At 46.5% G+C, this 18,050-nt stretch overlaps 1 protein-coding gene across 4 annotated transcripts in view; it reads left to right on the plus strand.

Moving 5' to 3' along the window:
- Window positions 1-18,050, plus strand: part of GSS (glutathione synthetase) — a 39,384-nt gene that overhangs the window by 7,717 nt on the left and 13,617 nt on the right. For 2 of the 4 annotated variants that reach the window (XM_019499280.2, XM_006262091.4), the window contains exons 4-12: window positions 1,966-2,041; window positions 3,480-3,619; window positions 3,837-3,953; window positions 5,340-5,420; window positions 8,237-8,314; window positions 12,051-12,117; window positions 14,019-14,213; window positions 14,569-14,650; window positions 15,421-15,610. In XM_019499280.2, coding sequence (XP_019354825.1) covers window positions 1,966-2,041; window positions 3,480-3,619; window positions 3,837-3,953; window positions 5,340-5,420; window positions 8,237-8,314; window positions 12,051-12,117; window positions 14,019-14,213; window positions 14,569-14,650; window positions 15,421-15,610 — 1,026 coding nt within the window. The remainder of the gene's footprint in view (window positions 1-1,965; window positions 2,042-3,479; window positions 3,620-3,836; window positions 3,954-5,339; window positions 5,421-8,236; window positions 8,315-12,050; window positions 12,118-14,018; window positions 14,214-14,568; window positions 14,651-15,420; window positions 15,611-18,050) is intronic. The other 2 variants (XR_002094048.2, XM_019499281.2) reach the window with 2 other exon arrangements.

The raw sequence follows: 18,050 nt of genomic DNA on the forward strand, positions 1-18,050 counted from the left end.
TTTCTTTCGGTGTTGTACCCAAAGCAGAAGTTTCCTAGGGAGGCATAGTGCTTGATCCCTGATCAGGTTGCAGAGCCTTCTCATCCTACCTCATGAAGGAGGGCACTGCTAGCTAGTCAATCCCCCCCAAAGCCTGGCCATAAAAAGGAAATAGAGGTCACTTACAAACAAATATTTTCTCAGTATATGACCCCTCTAGAGGCATATTGACCCTTCCTTCTGCTCCCTAGTCAGCTACAAATAGGATGAAAGAGACGATGGAAGAGAATCAGATGGTGGCAGGAAGTGGGATATTATACACTTGGTATATGGAAGGCAGAGCTTGAGGAACACATACTTACCAGTTGTCATTAGTGTCTGCATGCCCAAACCCAGGGTTCCTTCTTTATAGCTGTTGGGTGTCATGCATTAGGAATGCGAAAAGCTGCTGTGGCAGGGCACTGTTGGTGCTTGCCACTTTAAGGGCTAGGCCAGGGAGATGGCAGGTGTCTGATGAGGGTGGCCATTTAATATGCCCAGCTCTCTGTGCTGGGGGAGCCATTTGAGACCAGCCAGCAGGGGAAGAACATCTCCCTGTTGAACTTCTTGGGCCAGGAACAACTTGGAGGTATATGGACTGGGGCTGTGGGGATGGAGGAGGCCCCAGGCCCTACGCATGACCTAAAAGTAGCCCCAGGAAATGCCAGGACTGCAGTCCTCCCTTGTGAAAGGTGAGTAGGGGGTGCCTGATAACCTCCAACCCCTGCACAGTCCTGGCTGGGGAAAGACCAGGCCTGGGAGATCTGTGAGAGGCTTGAAACTCACTTGATCCAGTGGAGTTGTGAGGGAGAGAAAGCAAGCGGCTCAGACCTGACTGGTTGGATACCTAAACTGGTCTATGCTGGGGCCAGAACCCAAGGCGGGTCAAAAGGGCGAGGAGCCCACTGCGAGGGATGCCTGGAGCAAGAGGCTTGGGATTCTGACTGGCCTAAGGGTGGGGCCAGGGCCTAAGGGAGAGCCGCAGGTCCCAGAGAGAGGACCACAGCTAGAGAGGGAGAAGGGTTACAGGTGAGCTTAGCTGCCTGGGATGGCATCTGTGAGGCATGGGCCACGGTGTAGGAAAGGTATGTATCCACAGATAGTGCCCCCCTGGCATCAAAGTAGTGAATGGGCAGCCTCCTGCTTAATACATCAGGATAACACTCAAGTCATGGCAGGCGAGTCAGGGCAGCCTGCCCTAGGCAGATGGGCAGGCTAACTCGAGATCTAGCCCTGAGAAGCACCCCCCCCCCCCCAGTTACAGCTGCTAATAAGGTTTCAGGTTTCTATGCAAGGCCCTGATCATGACACCAGTGAACCTATTGATGTGCCAGTTTGGTAACTTGAATTTGGTAGTGGCTTCCATGATTTGCTATGTGAATTATACTAGGCTCCATTAGGGATAGGAAGATTGGTCTTTCCCTCTGTATTTTTCATTTTCTTTCTCTCCTCCTTTCCCCAATTAAGGCTGAAGTGCAGCTATAAGCAGAAATTGCCTCAGAGCTTTTGTGCACAGAAGCATTTTCCTATGTCTGTGCTTCTGAGTGATTTAGATAAGGGTTTGATCATTTGAAACTCTTGCCAAGTACACAGGGGGATGCTGCAGAGTTGTTGCTTGTCGCAGTGTTGGTCTAAGGACATACGCAGGCAAGGTTGTTTGGGTAGATGTGATATCTTTTATTAGACTAACTAAATAGCTGGGGAAAAGTTTTCAGGCAAAGGCTTTCAGGCACAAACACCTGTAAACCTTGGACATAAGGCTTTGCATTTAGGGCTTTTACCAGTGCTTAAGAGCTCAGTCTGGCCAGAGCTCCATATATTGGGCTGGTGAATAAACACATCTTGGTGCTTACAACACACGGCAGATTTTCTTGGATAATGATTTAATTTTGTTGCTCCTTTGTGACAAGGTAAAGTGATCAGTATAATGTTTTCTTTTCTCTTTAGCACCATCCAAGTAGATGCCTTCACAGCGCAACTTTTTAAAATCCACAAGCAAGTTTTGAAAGAAGGATTAGCCCAGGTAACCTGAAGTAAAACCACAGCCTCCCCTTACCCCCAACCACCTCTCCTTCTCTCTCTTTTTTTTAAATCTGTCTCACCTGTATTAGTTCAGACCACTAGGTAAATGTACATGGTTTGTCTTCAGATTACGTTGTGTTAGCCAGACACACCTTCAAAAATCAGTAATTTGTCCCTGTGGCATGGAGCCATCATGAGGCCCATACCAATGTTGGCCCACCCACCTGTCTAGGGCAGTCTGCCCTGTCTCACCTGGCGTTTCTTGATGTATTAATAACTGGTATAAAAATGCGGGAGGCTGCCCATTTTATGCCCTGATGCCTAGGGCAATATACACAGCTCCAACCTTCCCTATACTGTGTCCTATGCCTCACAGATAGTATCCAGATTATTATCCCTATCCCAGCCCCTAACTTCCTCACTCATACTAGGACACCTTGCCCCTCATGCACACTCTGGGCTCCTTGCTTCTCACTAGGTTCCATACCCCTCATTAGGCTCCATTTCCTTTCCACAAACTCTGGGCTCCTTGCCCCTCACTTGCTCTGGGCTCTTTGCCCCACTCTGGACCCCCTTGGTCATGCCAACTTCCTTGTTGGGTTACCCACCAGGTTGTGGGAGCTGAGGCCATAAGGCGCCCCATACTCACCTTTCACTAGGGAGGCAACTGATGTACCATTTCCTGGGGACCACCCTGCCACAGGCAGCCCCACCACACCATCCATCCCTAGCAGGGTGTAGTTTTAGGTCTTAACCCAGGGCCAGGAACCTCCTGCCATCCCCATAGTTCCTGCCCTGTACCTCCAAGATACTATGTGAGCGGCAGCTCCATCCAGGCAATGTTCCCACTCCAGCTGTTTGCAGCAAATTGCTGGCTCCCCTGCTCAGGCCTGCTCTTATTGCCAGCAACTGAGGCCTCTTCTGCAATCAGGTGGCCTCCTGATGGCCATGTGACCCCTGATTGGGAGTGCAACTACCTGCAGGGTTCTCTGCCACAGTCCCTTTGAGCAATCAGGCATATAAGTATATAGGGTGTTTTTAATGGAAACAGTTTACCCATGTATGGTAGAGTATGGTGATGATGGCATACGCTGAGAGTCTCAAACCCCCCCAAGAAATGGCTTCTAGTGTAGTGCCACTTTGTCAGCTGTAGCACTTTGTGGCTTTCCCATATAGAAGTTTATTTTATGCCATAGCTACATCAGTATTCTCTTGTCATGAGATGCTTATGAAAAAGGGACATGAATTGTACAGCCCTAACCTGCTGTGTTCATGTGGACAGAACCCAACTTGATCTCAGTTGGCATTTTACCTCAGTAAATTGACTGATCTGTCTGTGACCTGTAGCTATTGGTAAAAAAAAGTCTTACTGTGCTGGTCAGGAGTGTGGGAGAATGTCAGTCTGCTGGATTTTGCATTTCATTTTCCTTCTCATGCAGTCATTGATTTTAGGAATAAATCGTTCAGATTATATGTTTGACCATGGTGAAGAAGGCTCTCCAGCACTGAAGCAAGTTGAAATAAATACCATTGCTGCAAGCTTCGCAGGCCTTACCTCAAGAACTACTGCAGTGCATCGGTAAGGGCAACTTTGTAACATGCTACATGGAACACTTCAGCAAAGTGGCTCTTTATTTAGCCAAGGAGGAGGTCTCAGTGGTGCATCTGCTCCATACAGACAACCTGTTGTATCTCCTCAGTCTCCACTGACTCTCAGAATTAATGCCTTACAAGTCTGGGGTCAACACAGTAAACTGAGTTTGCCAATTTATTATTATTTCTCTCTTTTGCCATAGGCATGTGTTGAATATTTTGGGAAAAACAAAGGAAGCTTCAACATTAATGTATAACAATCCAGCCAAAGGACTTGCAATGGGCATTGCCAAAGCTTGGGAGCTCTATGGCTCAGACAGGTAAGAGAGGGAGGACCCTGCTGTTGAGCCCCAGCTCAAATCTGGGATCGTGCCCGGTATGCAAAGGCCAATAAAGATACCAGGGGTGAAAGTATAAAGAAGATTTATTGCTAGCAATAAAAGGTGCAAGCGGAATAATTTCACATAACAAGCACACAGATTTCTAATTCTAAGCATCTTTTATACAGGGGTTTTGGACCTTCATAAGCATCCTTGTTTGCTAATTGGTTATAAAGGAGTGACGCAAGGAGTTCTTTACTGAGCATGTCTCTATACCTGTGTTTTAGCTATGTATCTCATTTACATACATGCATGTTTCATTAGCATACTTTTTCCCCACCTAGGGGCGTGATTTTTAGTATTTTAATGAGCTCTTTGACCCAGTACTCTGATTCTGCTTTTGTTTTCAAGCCTCCTTTATCTAAGACTGTCTCCTCCTTATCATTGCAGATGGGCATTCGTCACATAACATTCACTTTTGCTTGGGCTTTGCATAGTAGTTTCTAGGTCACTCCTTACACTGCAAGAAGCTATGTGGCTGTGAATCCCTGAGCTGTATAGAGCACAAGTCTTTATTTCTTTGTCCCTTAAAACAGGGATGTCAGACTCATCTCCTTAGGGGCTAAACCTGGATTGCAGTGCTCCTTGGGAGCTGAATCCAAACCTACCTCTGGTGGTTTCTGTGGTGTCAGGGAACAGCAGGAATTAATGCAGCCATTGCATCCCCCTAACCCCTCACTGGCAACTTGCTTCCTCAGTAGGGCTCCATACTCCATGGTTCAGCAGCAGGCCCTGCCCCTTGAATTCTCAGCCCCTCTAGGAACGGCACAGGCCAGATAACATAGTTCCATGTGCTAGATTTGGCCAGCGGACCCTATGTTTGACATCCTGTCTTAAAAGAGGTCTGTTTGATGCACTCAACACACTTTAAATGCTGTATTTCTATCAGTCTGCTACCATCTTAGAAGGAGAAACTCCCATTTTTCAGAACATGGGGCCAATGGTTTGGGTGTTATACACTGCTTTATGTAAAGTGATATTCAGATGCTCACAAGCACAAGAAAGGGGTATGATGTAGAATGGCTACTGGAACACTCAGGGTGCTATAAAACTTCTTATAGCTGTCCTCTTTTCTTACTATCTTTGCCATTCGTGCTGGGGAAAAATACTATTCTAGTAGGAACATGGCAGCTGGCACTGTCCTTCCATCACACTTTTTTTTCCTTAGAAACAGCTAAAAAATGGCAGAGAACATCTGCTCGCAGGGCTTGCAAGCAGCATAACCCACCAAGGTGAATTTACATAAAAATATAGAGAGAGGTTTGAAGTATGGAGTATAGGCTGAGTCTCGTAGGTTCTAATGAAGTTCTTGGGTGTTTGTTTCAGGGCTGTGGTGATGTTCCTGGTTGAAGATATCCAAAGGAATATTTTTGATCAACGCTGTGTAGAGAATGAGCTGTGGAACAGGTGACTGTTTAACTTCACAGAATGATATTCTTTCAGATTTTTTTCAGTTAAAACTTTTGTTTCATCTCCCATTAATAAGATCGATATTGCATTTACTTGTCATTCATTGCCTGTCTGTATAGAACCTAGAAGTCTTTGGCCATGCTTACAGAGTGCTCCAAGCCCTTATGTCAAGTGCATATTTTTCCTATTCTCTCTGTCTTCTACTTGCTTAACCACAGGGTTCAACCTCATAAGATAAACTTATAATAGATGTGTGGCTGTGGTTCCATTCTTGTAGCTATGTGAAGTAGTTGGTATTTCATTATGTTTGCTGTACTTGGTTTTTCATGGACTTCCTGAAGTTCCTTACAAAAACTTCTCAACTCGTTATTCACCCTTGCTGCCTCGGTATCTTTATTTTCAAAAATATTTAGCTGTATTTTCAGTGGTATAAGCTGTCCTCATCGTGCCTGGTTCTATCATTCTTAGAAAACAATAAGCCTTGTAAAGGTCTACTACATCTGCAGCAGTTTTTTCTCAGTATTTTTTTTGAGCTTAGAACTGGCTGTAGAGAGCAAAGTTACAGGCAGTACCCACTCTGTACTCATGCCTGCTCTTCCTTCCTTCTCAAGTTATTCTTTGGAGTTCCTCAAAGTTTGGTTCTTCTGCTAATGGCTCAAGTTGCCTATAGAATGCACATTGGTTCACTTCTGTCAGTTCCCTTCATTGCTCTGTAGTTGCGTTTTGATAAGAGGTTTCCATTTTAGTCCTTTATTGGTGTTTGCTTAATATCTTTTTGTCTATCCATAAATATCCTTTTTAGAATGCTGTTACATTTTTAATAGATTTGAACACATCAGATAGATAAAAAGAAAGGTTGGCACAGTATTTTTCTCCTTGATATAAAGGCTCCCACCGAAGTAGCAGCAAATAATATGAAAGATAAAATTACACGTTCATGAAATATAATGCCACAGTTTTCTGGGCGACTGTAGTGCCAGAGTAGGAAAGGAGAATTCCCAGCTACATGGAATGAGTCTTCAAGACTAGCTAATGACAGTGGAATGAAGTTAACCAGTTCTAAAATATCAGTCACATAAGAAACAAAAAATCTTTTTCTCTCTTCCCAGTATCATCTTCAGTAGTTTAGAACTGAGTGGTAACAACCCAGGTTGTTTAGCCACCTGTGTCCTGGATCATTTAGGCTTGTGGTTTGGAGAACAGACAGAGGATGTTGAGGTTTACTCCTATTTATAGTCTTCCACATTTTGGCCACTGGATATTGGAGCTGCACATTCTATTCAGGACTCATTAGGCTTGGGTGTAACCCTCCCACACAACCTCTCTTTTGTGGTTTGAAAGACAGCTCACTGCTAGGGATGCACCGATAAAAATTTTCTTGGCCGATACCAATAGCCGATTATTAACCAACCATATTGACCGATGCTGATCCAATAACTGATTTATTTAACCTTTTCTCCTTTTTTTTTTTTTTTTTTTTAAGCACTCTAGCAGCCTCCTGCATCATATATATCAACATCCCAGTGCTTAAAATGGTGGTGGTGGCGATGTTTGAACTAAAGCTCATCAAATGAGCTTTAGTTCAAGCGTCACCACCATCATTTTGAGGCATAGACACAATTCTAAGCGGAGTAGGGCCAAGTGGGGCAAGGTTGGATGCAGACTGCCCACTGTGGGTTCAGGGCTCTCTGCCCTACTGCCTTTGCCCTGGGAGCTCCATGCTAGCTGTGCACCCCCTGCCTGCCCGGCAGTGGAGGGTACACCTAACTGCCCTCATTGTTGCTGAGCCGGCAGCCAGTGCAGGGCTCCCGAGGGAAAGGCAGCAGAGCGGAGAGCCCAAAGCCCCAGTGAGAAGTCTGGATCTGCCCTGTGCACAAACCTGGTGGGACATATGCCCCCTATGCCTCCCCCAGAGAGGTGTGCACACTGAGGGGGAGCCGCCTGGGGCTCTGTCCTGCTCCTGGCCCCACGTCCCATGCACCACCCTGGCTGGGCAGTGCCCCTAGCCCCTGCCCCGTTCCCTCCCTCACTGTAGCAGCCTTGATCTGCGCTACCACACTCCTTCCCTCCCCCATGCCCCTTCTCCTCCATAGATTTACCTACAGGGAGATGCTCTTCCCACTGCCCAGCTTTATTCTTGGTTACATGCATGTGTGGAGCCTTACATATGCATGTAACGTCTTGCTCCTGGCAGCCCCAAGTAGGACCTCTTGCAGACTAGAATGCTGCCCATCTGCAAGGGGAACCCCACCGTTTCCCAAGGGAACCCAGGCATCTGAGGGATCCAGACCCATGAAGGAAAGGGAGCCCAGGTTTGCAGGGCCCTGGCCAAAAGGCATAATTATCAGTAAACATTATAAAAAGCCGAGAATGTCATTTCCCCTTTTATCAGTGCCGATCCCATAGGCGCCTCTACTCACTGCTCATATCTTTTGCAGTGACTTGTCAGAGGAATCCTGCTACTCATACAGTGCTATAAAATTCGGAAAAAAGCAGCTGGGAACTCCTTTATGTTTCTTGATCTGCAGTGTTCTATGTAGGTCAATAGAATGGTCTGGAATGAGGGAATAGTCTTGGGATCATGAGACTATGGAATCATATATGGTTAACTTCATTACTCTGCTTTGTGCCCAGTCCTTCAGTTCTGTAGGAATTAAAGGTAAATAATTTAGAAAACACAAGTGAAAAAGAACTGGCAGGTTCGAGTTATACCCATTTCCTCTTAGGCACCATTAGGGAAGTTGACTTCATTTGTGACTGTGAGTTTGCTGTCATTATATTAAGTTCAAAGACTCTGTTAATTCTCTTAAAAGGAATGTCCAGGTGATCCGGAGACGGTTTAAAGATGTTTTTGAAAGGGCATCTTTGAACGAAGACAGGAGATTATTCATGTAAGTACATGTCAAGGTCCCATTAGCGGAGTACAAAATGCGGAACCTAGCTCGATGAAGGAGAGAAATGTGAACTGTGTTTTTCTTACGCATGTCCTGAAAATGGGCACTTCCAGTCAAAGTTGTTGACATTTTTGTTTCTCTCTAAGGTATAATAGCTTCTGCATTTTTTTTTCAAATGTACCATTCCTTTTAAAGAAATCCCAGAGCTTGATTTTCTTAGAACTGAAAGTAATGTTTATTAGTGTTGGGTGTTTTTTACATGTATAAATAGCTTTGTCACCTATAGAAGTATAAGCTCTCTCTTTTGAACCACAGCCTTGAGAGCCCTTCAGGTTTGCCCTGCTAAGTTTGCTTATATGCATTTGTAAAAAACCTTAACTATTTCACAGAGTACCACAGCATGATTTTTCTGTTTTACCATCAATCTAAGTGCTACCAGGAATTGCTGAGAAACCTTTTTTGTATAGTTATTTGTGCCCATGTAAGAAGCAGTGTGGTTCTTTGCTATATTCCTTTTATAGATCGCTAGCATTTCATTCATTCTACTGAACTCTGTTTTTTCATCTCCATGCATCCTGGCCCAGTTCAAACAATTGAAGCCATAGTATGAAATCCGTACATCTCAAACAGTGTGCTTATTAGTGTTGTTAAAACAAATTGAGACGGCTCCTAGACCCAGCCATGCAAGAAGGCAGGCATGCCCCAGAGCTTAGCTATGTAGTTTTATTAATATTTTTCACCAGTTTTAAATGTTGATATTTCCTTTCACATCTAGTTCCCTGGACTTTTAATTGGAAATTCTTGGGAAAGGCAGATACTAACAGAATGCCTGCATTTCTTTTAGGCAGACAAGGTTCTTTGGGTGAATCTGATATCTTTTATTAGACCAACTTAAACAGTTGAGTGTCACGGTGCGGTCCTACAGGAGGGCCGTGATCTCCTTAAGGCCCCCTCTTCCGTGCCAAGTTGGCCCAAGAGCACCCTCTGATTCTCGCCCGCCACATCTTTGATGGTTTGAATTGGATGGGAGGCTGCCTTACGTCTCCTTGGGCACGGTTAGTTGGGACCTCCGTCCCCGTGTTTTCCCGGACTCACCGGGGGTCTCTCTGCATGATGGGTGCTTCCCGGGCACCCTAGCCTTATGGGCTATGCGTGGCTCCAACCACCCCCGATACCACGTCCCAAGCCTCGCAGTTGGAATCGACGTCGGTCTGTCTCTCTCTCTGTACTCATGCCCGTGTCCCGGGCCTTCTCTGTTATCCTGGGGCTCTCTGTGCCCACTCGGGGCCTTCTCTGTACAGTGACCCTCTCTCTGGGGCCTGCTCAAGTGCTGCCCCCTTCTCTGGGGCTTGCCAGGCCCACCCTAGGGCTTCTCAATGAGGTGCTCCCGTCTCTGGGCTCGCCAGGCCCAACTTGGGCTTTCCAATAATATCGCCCCCTTTCTGGGGCTCGCCAGGCCCAACTTGGGCTTTCCAATAATATCGCCCCCTTTCTGGGGCTCGCCAGGCCCAACTTGGGCTTTCCAATAATATCGCCCCCTTTCTGGGGCTCACCAGGCCCAACTTGGGCTTCTCAATAAGGCGCTCCCTTCTCCGGGGCTCGCCAGGAGCATCTTGGGCTTTTCTAATAATGTCGCCTCCTTTCTGGGGCTCGCCATGCCCGCGCTGGGGCTTCTCAATAGTGCCCCACCTGGGGCTTGCTACACCCGCACTGGGGCTTCTCAAATGCCCCCTCTCTGGGGCTGGGGTCTAAGCATCCTGTAAGCTGCGCCCTCACTGGCACCAGGGCCCCCATGCTGCTGTGGGTTCCCCCTAAGTACGCTGCGCCCTCACTGGCGCTGGGGTCCTCACACTCCGCTGTGAGGCCCCTTTGAGGATACTGCGCCCTCACTGGCGCCGGGTTTCTCACACTCCATTGTGAGTCCCCGATGAGGCCTCCTCCAACCCCTTATAGCCTCACCCAAACCACCAGTTTAATAAACAACAAAATGCTACAGAAACTCGAGCCTCCTGGCTATAACATAATGTAAAGCCGCCTGGCTAAACCACGTTGCACAAACGCCCTAGAGCTGCCATCCATAACTCTGCTCAAGCAGTACCTGCGGGTCTCGCTGCGTCTCACATCCCTACTCTGGGAGCTCCTGCCTCTCTGGTTGCTGGCAGGGAACTGCCAGCCTGGTTTCAGCCCTGGGCTTTATAAGAGCCAGCCTCTGCCTCCTACAGGCAGCTGACCGCTGGCAGGTGTGGGTCATTTGCTCCCTCCAGTTGCCCTGGCAACCCATAGGTGGGCTCCTATTCCCTGCTAGGGCTCCCTATGCACTGCCAGAGCTTTTCCTCTAGCAGTTTCTGCCCTCTAGGAGCAGGGCACCTCAGTGCTCTGTGACATTGAGGAAAAAAAAATTAAGCAAGCTTTCAGGTTTAAAAACCCTTTGTTGGTCTGAGGAAGTTTCTGCAGTTGGTGTGTGCTCTTCTTGGATGGAATGAAAAGTAAAGAAGCTAGAGGCTAGGTTGGTATTTATACAAGATAGGCAGTCAGTGAAGATATTAATTGAGTCAGTGGGTGAGAGACAGGCTGGGTGAGGGGGAGAGAAGTGGGATGAATAGTGGAAAGGAACCTGGGGAGTCAGATGTCAGTCAGGTTATAATGTGTCATAAATCCAGTGTCTATATTTAGTCCATGATTTTTAGTATCCAGGAGGTTGATGAAGTGGAGTTCATAGGTTTGTCTCTGGGAAGTGTTGTGTAAGTTTCCTTTGAGGATCAGGACTGAGAGATTGGAGAGAGAGTGGTTTTCTTGCGAGAAATGTGCCCCAACTGGTAATTGGGTATTCTTGTCTTTGATAGATTTCCGGTGTGCGTTCATTCTGGTGCAGAGTTGTTGTTTGGTCTCTCCTATGTATTTTCCATCAGGGCATTTGATGCATTGGATGAGATGTATTACATTTCTGGAGGTGCAGCTGCAAGATGCAGGAATGCCGATGGCTCTGTTGTGGGGTGTAATAGTTGTGAGGGTGGTGAAGATGTGTTGACAGGTTTTGCATTTCTTGTCATGGCATGGTCTGGATCCATTTGGTGTGTTCTGGGCTGTAGGAAGTTTGCTTCTGGTGATGAGGTTAGTGGGGTTTGGTGCTTGTTTGAAGGCTAGGATGGGTGGCTCTGGGGTAAAAAACAAAAAGGCTCTGGGTAAAATCAATGTCAATTGCTGAATTTGGACATGATTTCAATAGGGTGGGTATTCGGGCAATGTGTGCTTTCTCAAGGAGTACAGAACCGTGCTCACATTCAAATTAGAGGTAGTATTTTCTTGAGGTCAGCAATGCACATAGCAATTGCTGCACTTGCCATAGGGATGCAGTACAGCAGCAAACAGGAGGGCCAGTAACCTGAGCACTGGGATAGGAGGTGCCTGCAGGGCTACCTGCCTAGAAAAACATGAAAAAATTGGGTAATGCTTTTGGAGTTGCTTAGCCTGAATGCCTCACTTCTAAAATTGCCAGTGGTTTGATGCATAAAGATAGCAAGTCCTACAGCTGCTCTTTTGGACTATGAAAAGTCTTGCCTGTTCATCTTCATTCAGTCATCCATTACCTGTTCCACTAGCCAGTCATTACACAAAGCTACTTCTGCCTGTTTAGTTCTTAACTGACATTCGGTCTCACTGTTGGGAGAGCCATCCCTTGTAAGTAGCCCAGAGACTGGAGGAGGATGGCATAATCTTTTGGTTTCTGTTTTAGAGATGGCCAGGAGGTTGCTGTGGTGTACTACAGAGAAGGTTATGTGCCAAAGAACTACAATAAACAGGTGAGTACTGACTGCTTTTGCATGTGCTTTTTTTAAAAAAGCACATGCAAATGTAAAATGCAGGGGAAATGCAGTGCAGTGCAAAATGCAGTGTTACCTCAAGTGTCCAAAACTGTCACCCTGAATGGGAATTGTTCATATCCCCAAGTCTGTTACTTGCATTGAAAATCTCCTGATGATCAGAACTTAGCGCCCCCCTGACATTTGGGTAACTCAGATTTGCGGGGTATCCAAGAAGTGGAACCAGGATTCTCCAGAAAACTTCCTGCTGCAAACTGTCATTGCCTTCATAAGAACAGTTCAGTGCTTTTACTAAGCTGAAGATAACATGCAATAGAAACCTACGCTTTTTGTTGGACAGAGCTAACCCTTTAATTAGAGACAGTGTGTGACCTGGAGTATTAACTTGGGCCTATGTTGAAAAAATACTTGATCTAAAATTCAGGTTAGCTTTACTTGAGAGGTTGCAGGAGATGAACAGGGATCCGGGTTTTTCGTTTGCCACAGAAAAAGGTGATTTTCTTTAAAGGAGAAAAACCCAAGAAACCACAGGCTTTACCTTGCAAGCTGGCAGACTTCCAGCTTGCAAGGGGCTGCTTGGGGCTGGGAAGAGCAGGCCACAGGGTGCACCACGTGCATATGCACACACAAATACATGTGGCAGCCAGATAAGCTCCCTCCAGGTAAGTCTATGGGAGGAGGAAAGTGGGTGGGAGTTCACACATGATACATGATGGGGCACAGGTCACTCAGCGGGGGGACAGGCAATATGAGGGAGTGGAGGGGGACACGTTCCTTCAGATTTCTGTACTCATAGTGGGGTGTGGAGCATTAGCCTGGCAGGACCAGTTCTGGGCAGGAGCTGCCTCCACAGCCCAGTGGGTGGGAGTCAGGACAGGAAAGAGCACTACGCCACACCACCATGGCCAGCAAGGTGAGGGACTCCCTGCCTGCCCAGCAACAGCAGCAGGCACAATGCCATGCTGCCATGCCTCACCTTGGCCATGGTGGTGCTGTGCTCCCTTCCACTCCAGGTCTCAACCACTGAGCTGTGGAAGCTGCTCCTGCCTGGAGCTGGTCCGGCCAGGCTGCAGGCCTGCATCCCATTGTGGGTGCAGAAATCAGGAGGAGGCACATGTTCCCCCCCCCACCCCCCAACGCGTTGTCTGTGCCCCCACACACCCTTTCCCATGTATGCACCCCCTTCCACTTCCGGGTCTGCTGCCGAGTGCACTGGGGACCCCCCACACTCCTGTGGGAGGTTCCATGTGCCCCAGTATCACAGCATTCATGAGTCGCCTGCTACCTAGAGGTACGTAGAAAAAACATTTAAAGCTGTGTCTATGTCCAAATCACCGAATCTCTCTGAATTGGTTTGCAGGGTTCGGATTTGATTCAGAGAGATTAAAGGGTCCTCTGATTTGATTCAGATTCAGAGATTTGGCCACCGAATTCGGCTGAATCTCTGCCGAATCGAATTGGAAACCGAAGCTTCACACAGCCCTAATACCTATATATATAGTGGTGCTTCATTTTAATCACAGAAAACGTGGATTTTGGGGGTTTTAATAAAAAATATTTGGATTTTTAAACTGAAAACCAGGATCCCTAGTGATGAGGTATTTCAGACCAGTGCCAGAGTTGCTGCTAAAGCTGCTGTTTGAGTGTAAATGCAAACAGTCAACTGAGGAAGTTAGACAGCATTAGACAATGGAGGATGGCCAGCCTTTGCTAGTGTTCTTTTGCTAGTGCTGTTCCCAGAAGCAAAAGTTAGAAGTCCATGTGTTGGTTACTGTGCACTGGTGCTCCTACCTAGACTTTAACTATTAGCAATTGAATACTAAAGGGGGGCAAGGGAATTTAGATTAAATCAAGTAAGTGTTGCTTTGTTTACCTCTTAGAACTGGGAAGCACGGTTGTTGATGGAAAGCTCCAAAGCAGTCAAGTGTCCTGACATTGCTACCCAACTTGCAGGGACCAAAAAAGTTCAGCAGGAGCTAAGCCAGCCTGGAACCTTAGAAAGACTGCTGCCCAACAATACAGAGTCTGTTGCTCGCCTGAGAGCAACCTTTACTGGCCTCTATGCTTTAGATATGGTAAGTAGTTGGTTTGTGAGTAAAGCAACAGTCCTGTGCCTGGCTTTTTGATCACAGCTGCTCTTAATTTGTGTGATTTTTTGTTTGTTTGTTTGTTTGTTTTTCATGTTTTTTCAACTAGACCACAAGAGTAGGATACTGAAAACACTTGAAAATCCATCTCTCAAAGGTGGTATCAAAACTTAAGATTTTTACAAGCAAGAGAGAGAGCATTTTCTCTGGCTTATGGCAGAGGTGGGGCTACTGTTTATGCTTAGTTTAGGAACGTGGATTATCTTGCTGCTTGCTAGAAAAGATATAAACGCAGACGGAAATATGCTGAAATGTTGCTACTGTTACTTTTTGCTTCCTCTAGGACAAAGAAGGGGATAAGATGATTGCCATGGCCATTGCTGATCCAGACCGATTTGTTCTGAAGCCTCAGCGAGAGGGTGGAGGTATTGACTTCTGTTACTTTTCATTAACTTCAGAGACCAAAGCCTGTTGTTCACTAGGGGACTTGTTTTGTATTTTCAGGGGAGTACTTGAGCCTTGTCTGTCCAAGGCATCTCACTGTAATGCTCTGTGGCTAGAATAGTTGTTTCTTTTCAACACCTCCTGCTCCTCCAAGCTACAAGTCTTGAGTTGCACTACTGAGAGGTGCTGCAGAAAATCTTTTTTTTTTTTTTTCTCATGTCCTTTTCCTTTCCAAATAGAAGGAACATTTTACTGTCCTTGTTCAGCATCCTCTGGTGGCTTAGTAGCTGGGGTTCTCCATCCCTTTCTTTTTCCTCCCGGAGCATGTTGGTGTTGAGAGCCAAGGAAAAGACAGATGTTTAATATTTTTTCCTGGAAGGTGTCAGGATTTTTCAGCATTCAAACCTGTTAGGGCCTGTTTGGTAGCGCTGTGCCTGCTGTGCTCTTGTGAGCCTTTGTCAGTATAGGTTTTGAAGACTGCAGTTACGACTAGGTAATCTCTGAGAGATTCTAGGACCACAACAGTGAGGGACCCTTGAGTCCAAACCATGGGTTGTAACCAGGAGTTCTATGGAGACCAATGTCGTATCTGCAGTATGGGGATTATATTTACAACTACCTGTGTTTGTATAGCAGGGGACGTTTGTATTCTTTTCTATTTAGGGCTTCTTCAGGGCCTTCAGGTGGAAATGAATCAAATGGCTTTTGCAGCTGTTGGGATTTGTTTTAAATTGATAATTATTTGCATCAGGGAACAATCTCTATGGTGAAAACCTCAAGCAAGTTCTGGAGAAAACTAAAGACAGCCCAGAGAGAACTTCCTATATCCTAATGGATAAGATCAAGCCTCAGCCAATGATGAATTACTTGTTGAGGGCCCACTCTCCCTTGAAAATATCAGAATGCATCTCTGAGTTGGGGATTTTTGGTGTCTACATCAGGTGAGGTTTTGGCTTGCTTTGCCATTTCACTTTGTCCAGGCCTGCATCATTCCCTGCACTTCAGTGAATTCTAACCAGCCCAGGTAGAAGGCATTGTAGTGAGACAGCACCAGCAAAAAAGGCGTGAAAGGGGGCATACACGTTCAGAACAGAATGCAGCTTGCCACAGGTTCAGCAGTTCTCTGTGCAGTTCACACAATTACCAACCTCATTCCTAGGTGCCAACAGATGAAAAACCCTTTAAAACAACAAAAAGCCAGGCCAGTGACTGACAAAGGTGCCTCCAATAAAAAAGATTAGAAATTAGAATACAAGAGTTGTCTCTTGGACGCTAGATACTGCAGGAGCCCTGAGGCTACAGGAAAAAAAAACTTCATGTGTTTTGTGCTTAGTTCTGCAGCAACCTTAAATGGATTTCAGACTGGGGATTTGCATTACATGGGCTATTCAACAGAATGGTGCAGTTATTTCATTATGTTATCCTGTGCTGCATATTTTGATATTATGTTGATCAATCAAGGGAACTTTTGAGATGTAGTCAGATAATGGTCAACCCTAACAAAGCAAATAGTTCTTTGGGATTGTGTACACAAAGATACAGCATGCAGATCCATGTTGGCCCCTGGTGCTGCCCCCCATGCACTACAGATCCCAGACTAGTTGGAATGGGTGTTGCATGTGGCATGTTCCCTGAATCTGATAGTGGGGTGGGGAAGATGAAGGGCTCAAACCCACTCACGGACCAGCCCTATGTTACTCATTAGGGGTGTTCGAAGCAGGCCCTATTCAACGTAGTGGGGCCTATTTGGACATAGACACAGCTTTAAATGTTTTTCTACATACCTCATGATACCAGTGTGGCTTGTGAACTCTGCGATGCTGGGGCGCATGGAGCGTCCCACAGGAGGGGGAGGCCCTCTGTGTGCTCAGCGGCAAACCCGGAGGTGGACTGGAAGTCCACTTCCAGGTCTGCCAGGGAGCGCCCTGGGCACCCCCCACTACACCCGCCCCCCCCAGCTCAGCGATTGGCCACAGAGGGACCCTGGGTGCCCCCCCAGACCCAGGATACACCAGTCTCTGTGGGGGGGAGGGGGCCCTGTGCACTCCCCGGCAGACCCGGATGTGGACCGGAAGTGCTTCTGGTCCACGTCTGGGTCTGCTGCCAGGCACGCTGGGGAGCCCCCTGCGCTCCTGTGTGACATTCCATGCACCCCAACGTCACAGCATTCACAAGCTGCCTGCTACCTAGAGGTATGTAGAAAAAACATTTAAAGCTGTGTCTATGTCTGAATCGCTGAATCTCTCTGAATCAATTCGGAGGGCTCTGATATGATTCGGAGAGATTAAAGGGTCCTCTGATTCTATTCAGATTCAGAGATTCGGCCACCGAATTGGGTCAAAGCTCCACCGAATCAAATCAGGGACCAAAGCTTCGCACAGCTCTATTACTCATCTGGTTCATGGGGCCAGATGAGTTTAACACCCCTAATTTATGCTGCAAAAACCCTGCCACTGCTGTGCTGGCAGAGCCCCCTAATTAAGACCAACATAGAAAATTGAAGAAGGTTGTGTTGGGACAGTAATGCCATCTCCACAAACATAAATGCCCTCCTGTCTTCATAACTTCATCCACACTGGAGGTGCTTCTGGCAGAGGCATTAGCCAGGGTGTAACCTGATGATGGTCTGCAGGCACACTTTGTAGGGGAGACTAAGCTTTCACTTAAAAAAGAACAGTTTGAGGCCTATGCAGAGTTTGTCTTGATTTATAATATAGCTCCGTTACATGTGGCTTTGAAAATCAACATTTCCCAGTGATATTTCCAGCCCTAACATTACAGCATATGCTGGTGACTAAGAACCAACCAGAAACCCACCAGCCTCTATACAAGCTGACTGAAAGGAACCAATGTCTCTGGTGTCTAGTTAACTGGGATTTTTTTAAATTGAAATTCAATACTGTGGGTGCAGGACATTTTCTTTTAGTTTTTAAGACAAATGCTATAACTAGTTTCCCCTACAACTCCCCCTGGCTTCACAAGCACAGAGACACAGTGCATTTTAATCTTGGTCAAGGCTGGTTGCTTCTCCTCCCTGCCCTGTGCTAAGAGGTCCCTTCCGTCCCTAGTGTCTGTGAATCTGTGAAGAACATATGGGGTGACTGAGTTCCTGAGTTTCATTGTGCCAGTTTGTGGGTGTGCACATGGGAATAATGTCTGTGGTGGTGTAGTTGTTATACTGCTGTTCATTGCCTTGTTAATTGCTCCATCCTAAGATTGATGATGACAGTCTAGCACCTGAGGGGATGTCCAAACATAGGCTTAGGGATTTGCATGTGCCATGAGACACCAAAGTAGAATTCCCCAGTATCAGCATAAATGCCAGTCATTTGCATTAAGCTTTGCATTTTGCCGATTATTCATTAGACCCTTTCTTTGCAG

This window comes from Alligator mississippiensis, chromosome 9 (assembly GCF_030867095.1).
Source record: "Alligator mississippiensis isolate rAllMis1 chromosome 9, rAllMis1, whole genome shotgun sequence".
In the NCBI taxonomy this organism is placed as follows: Eukaryota; Metazoa; Chordata; order Crocodylia; family Alligatoridae; genus Alligator; species Alligator mississippiensis.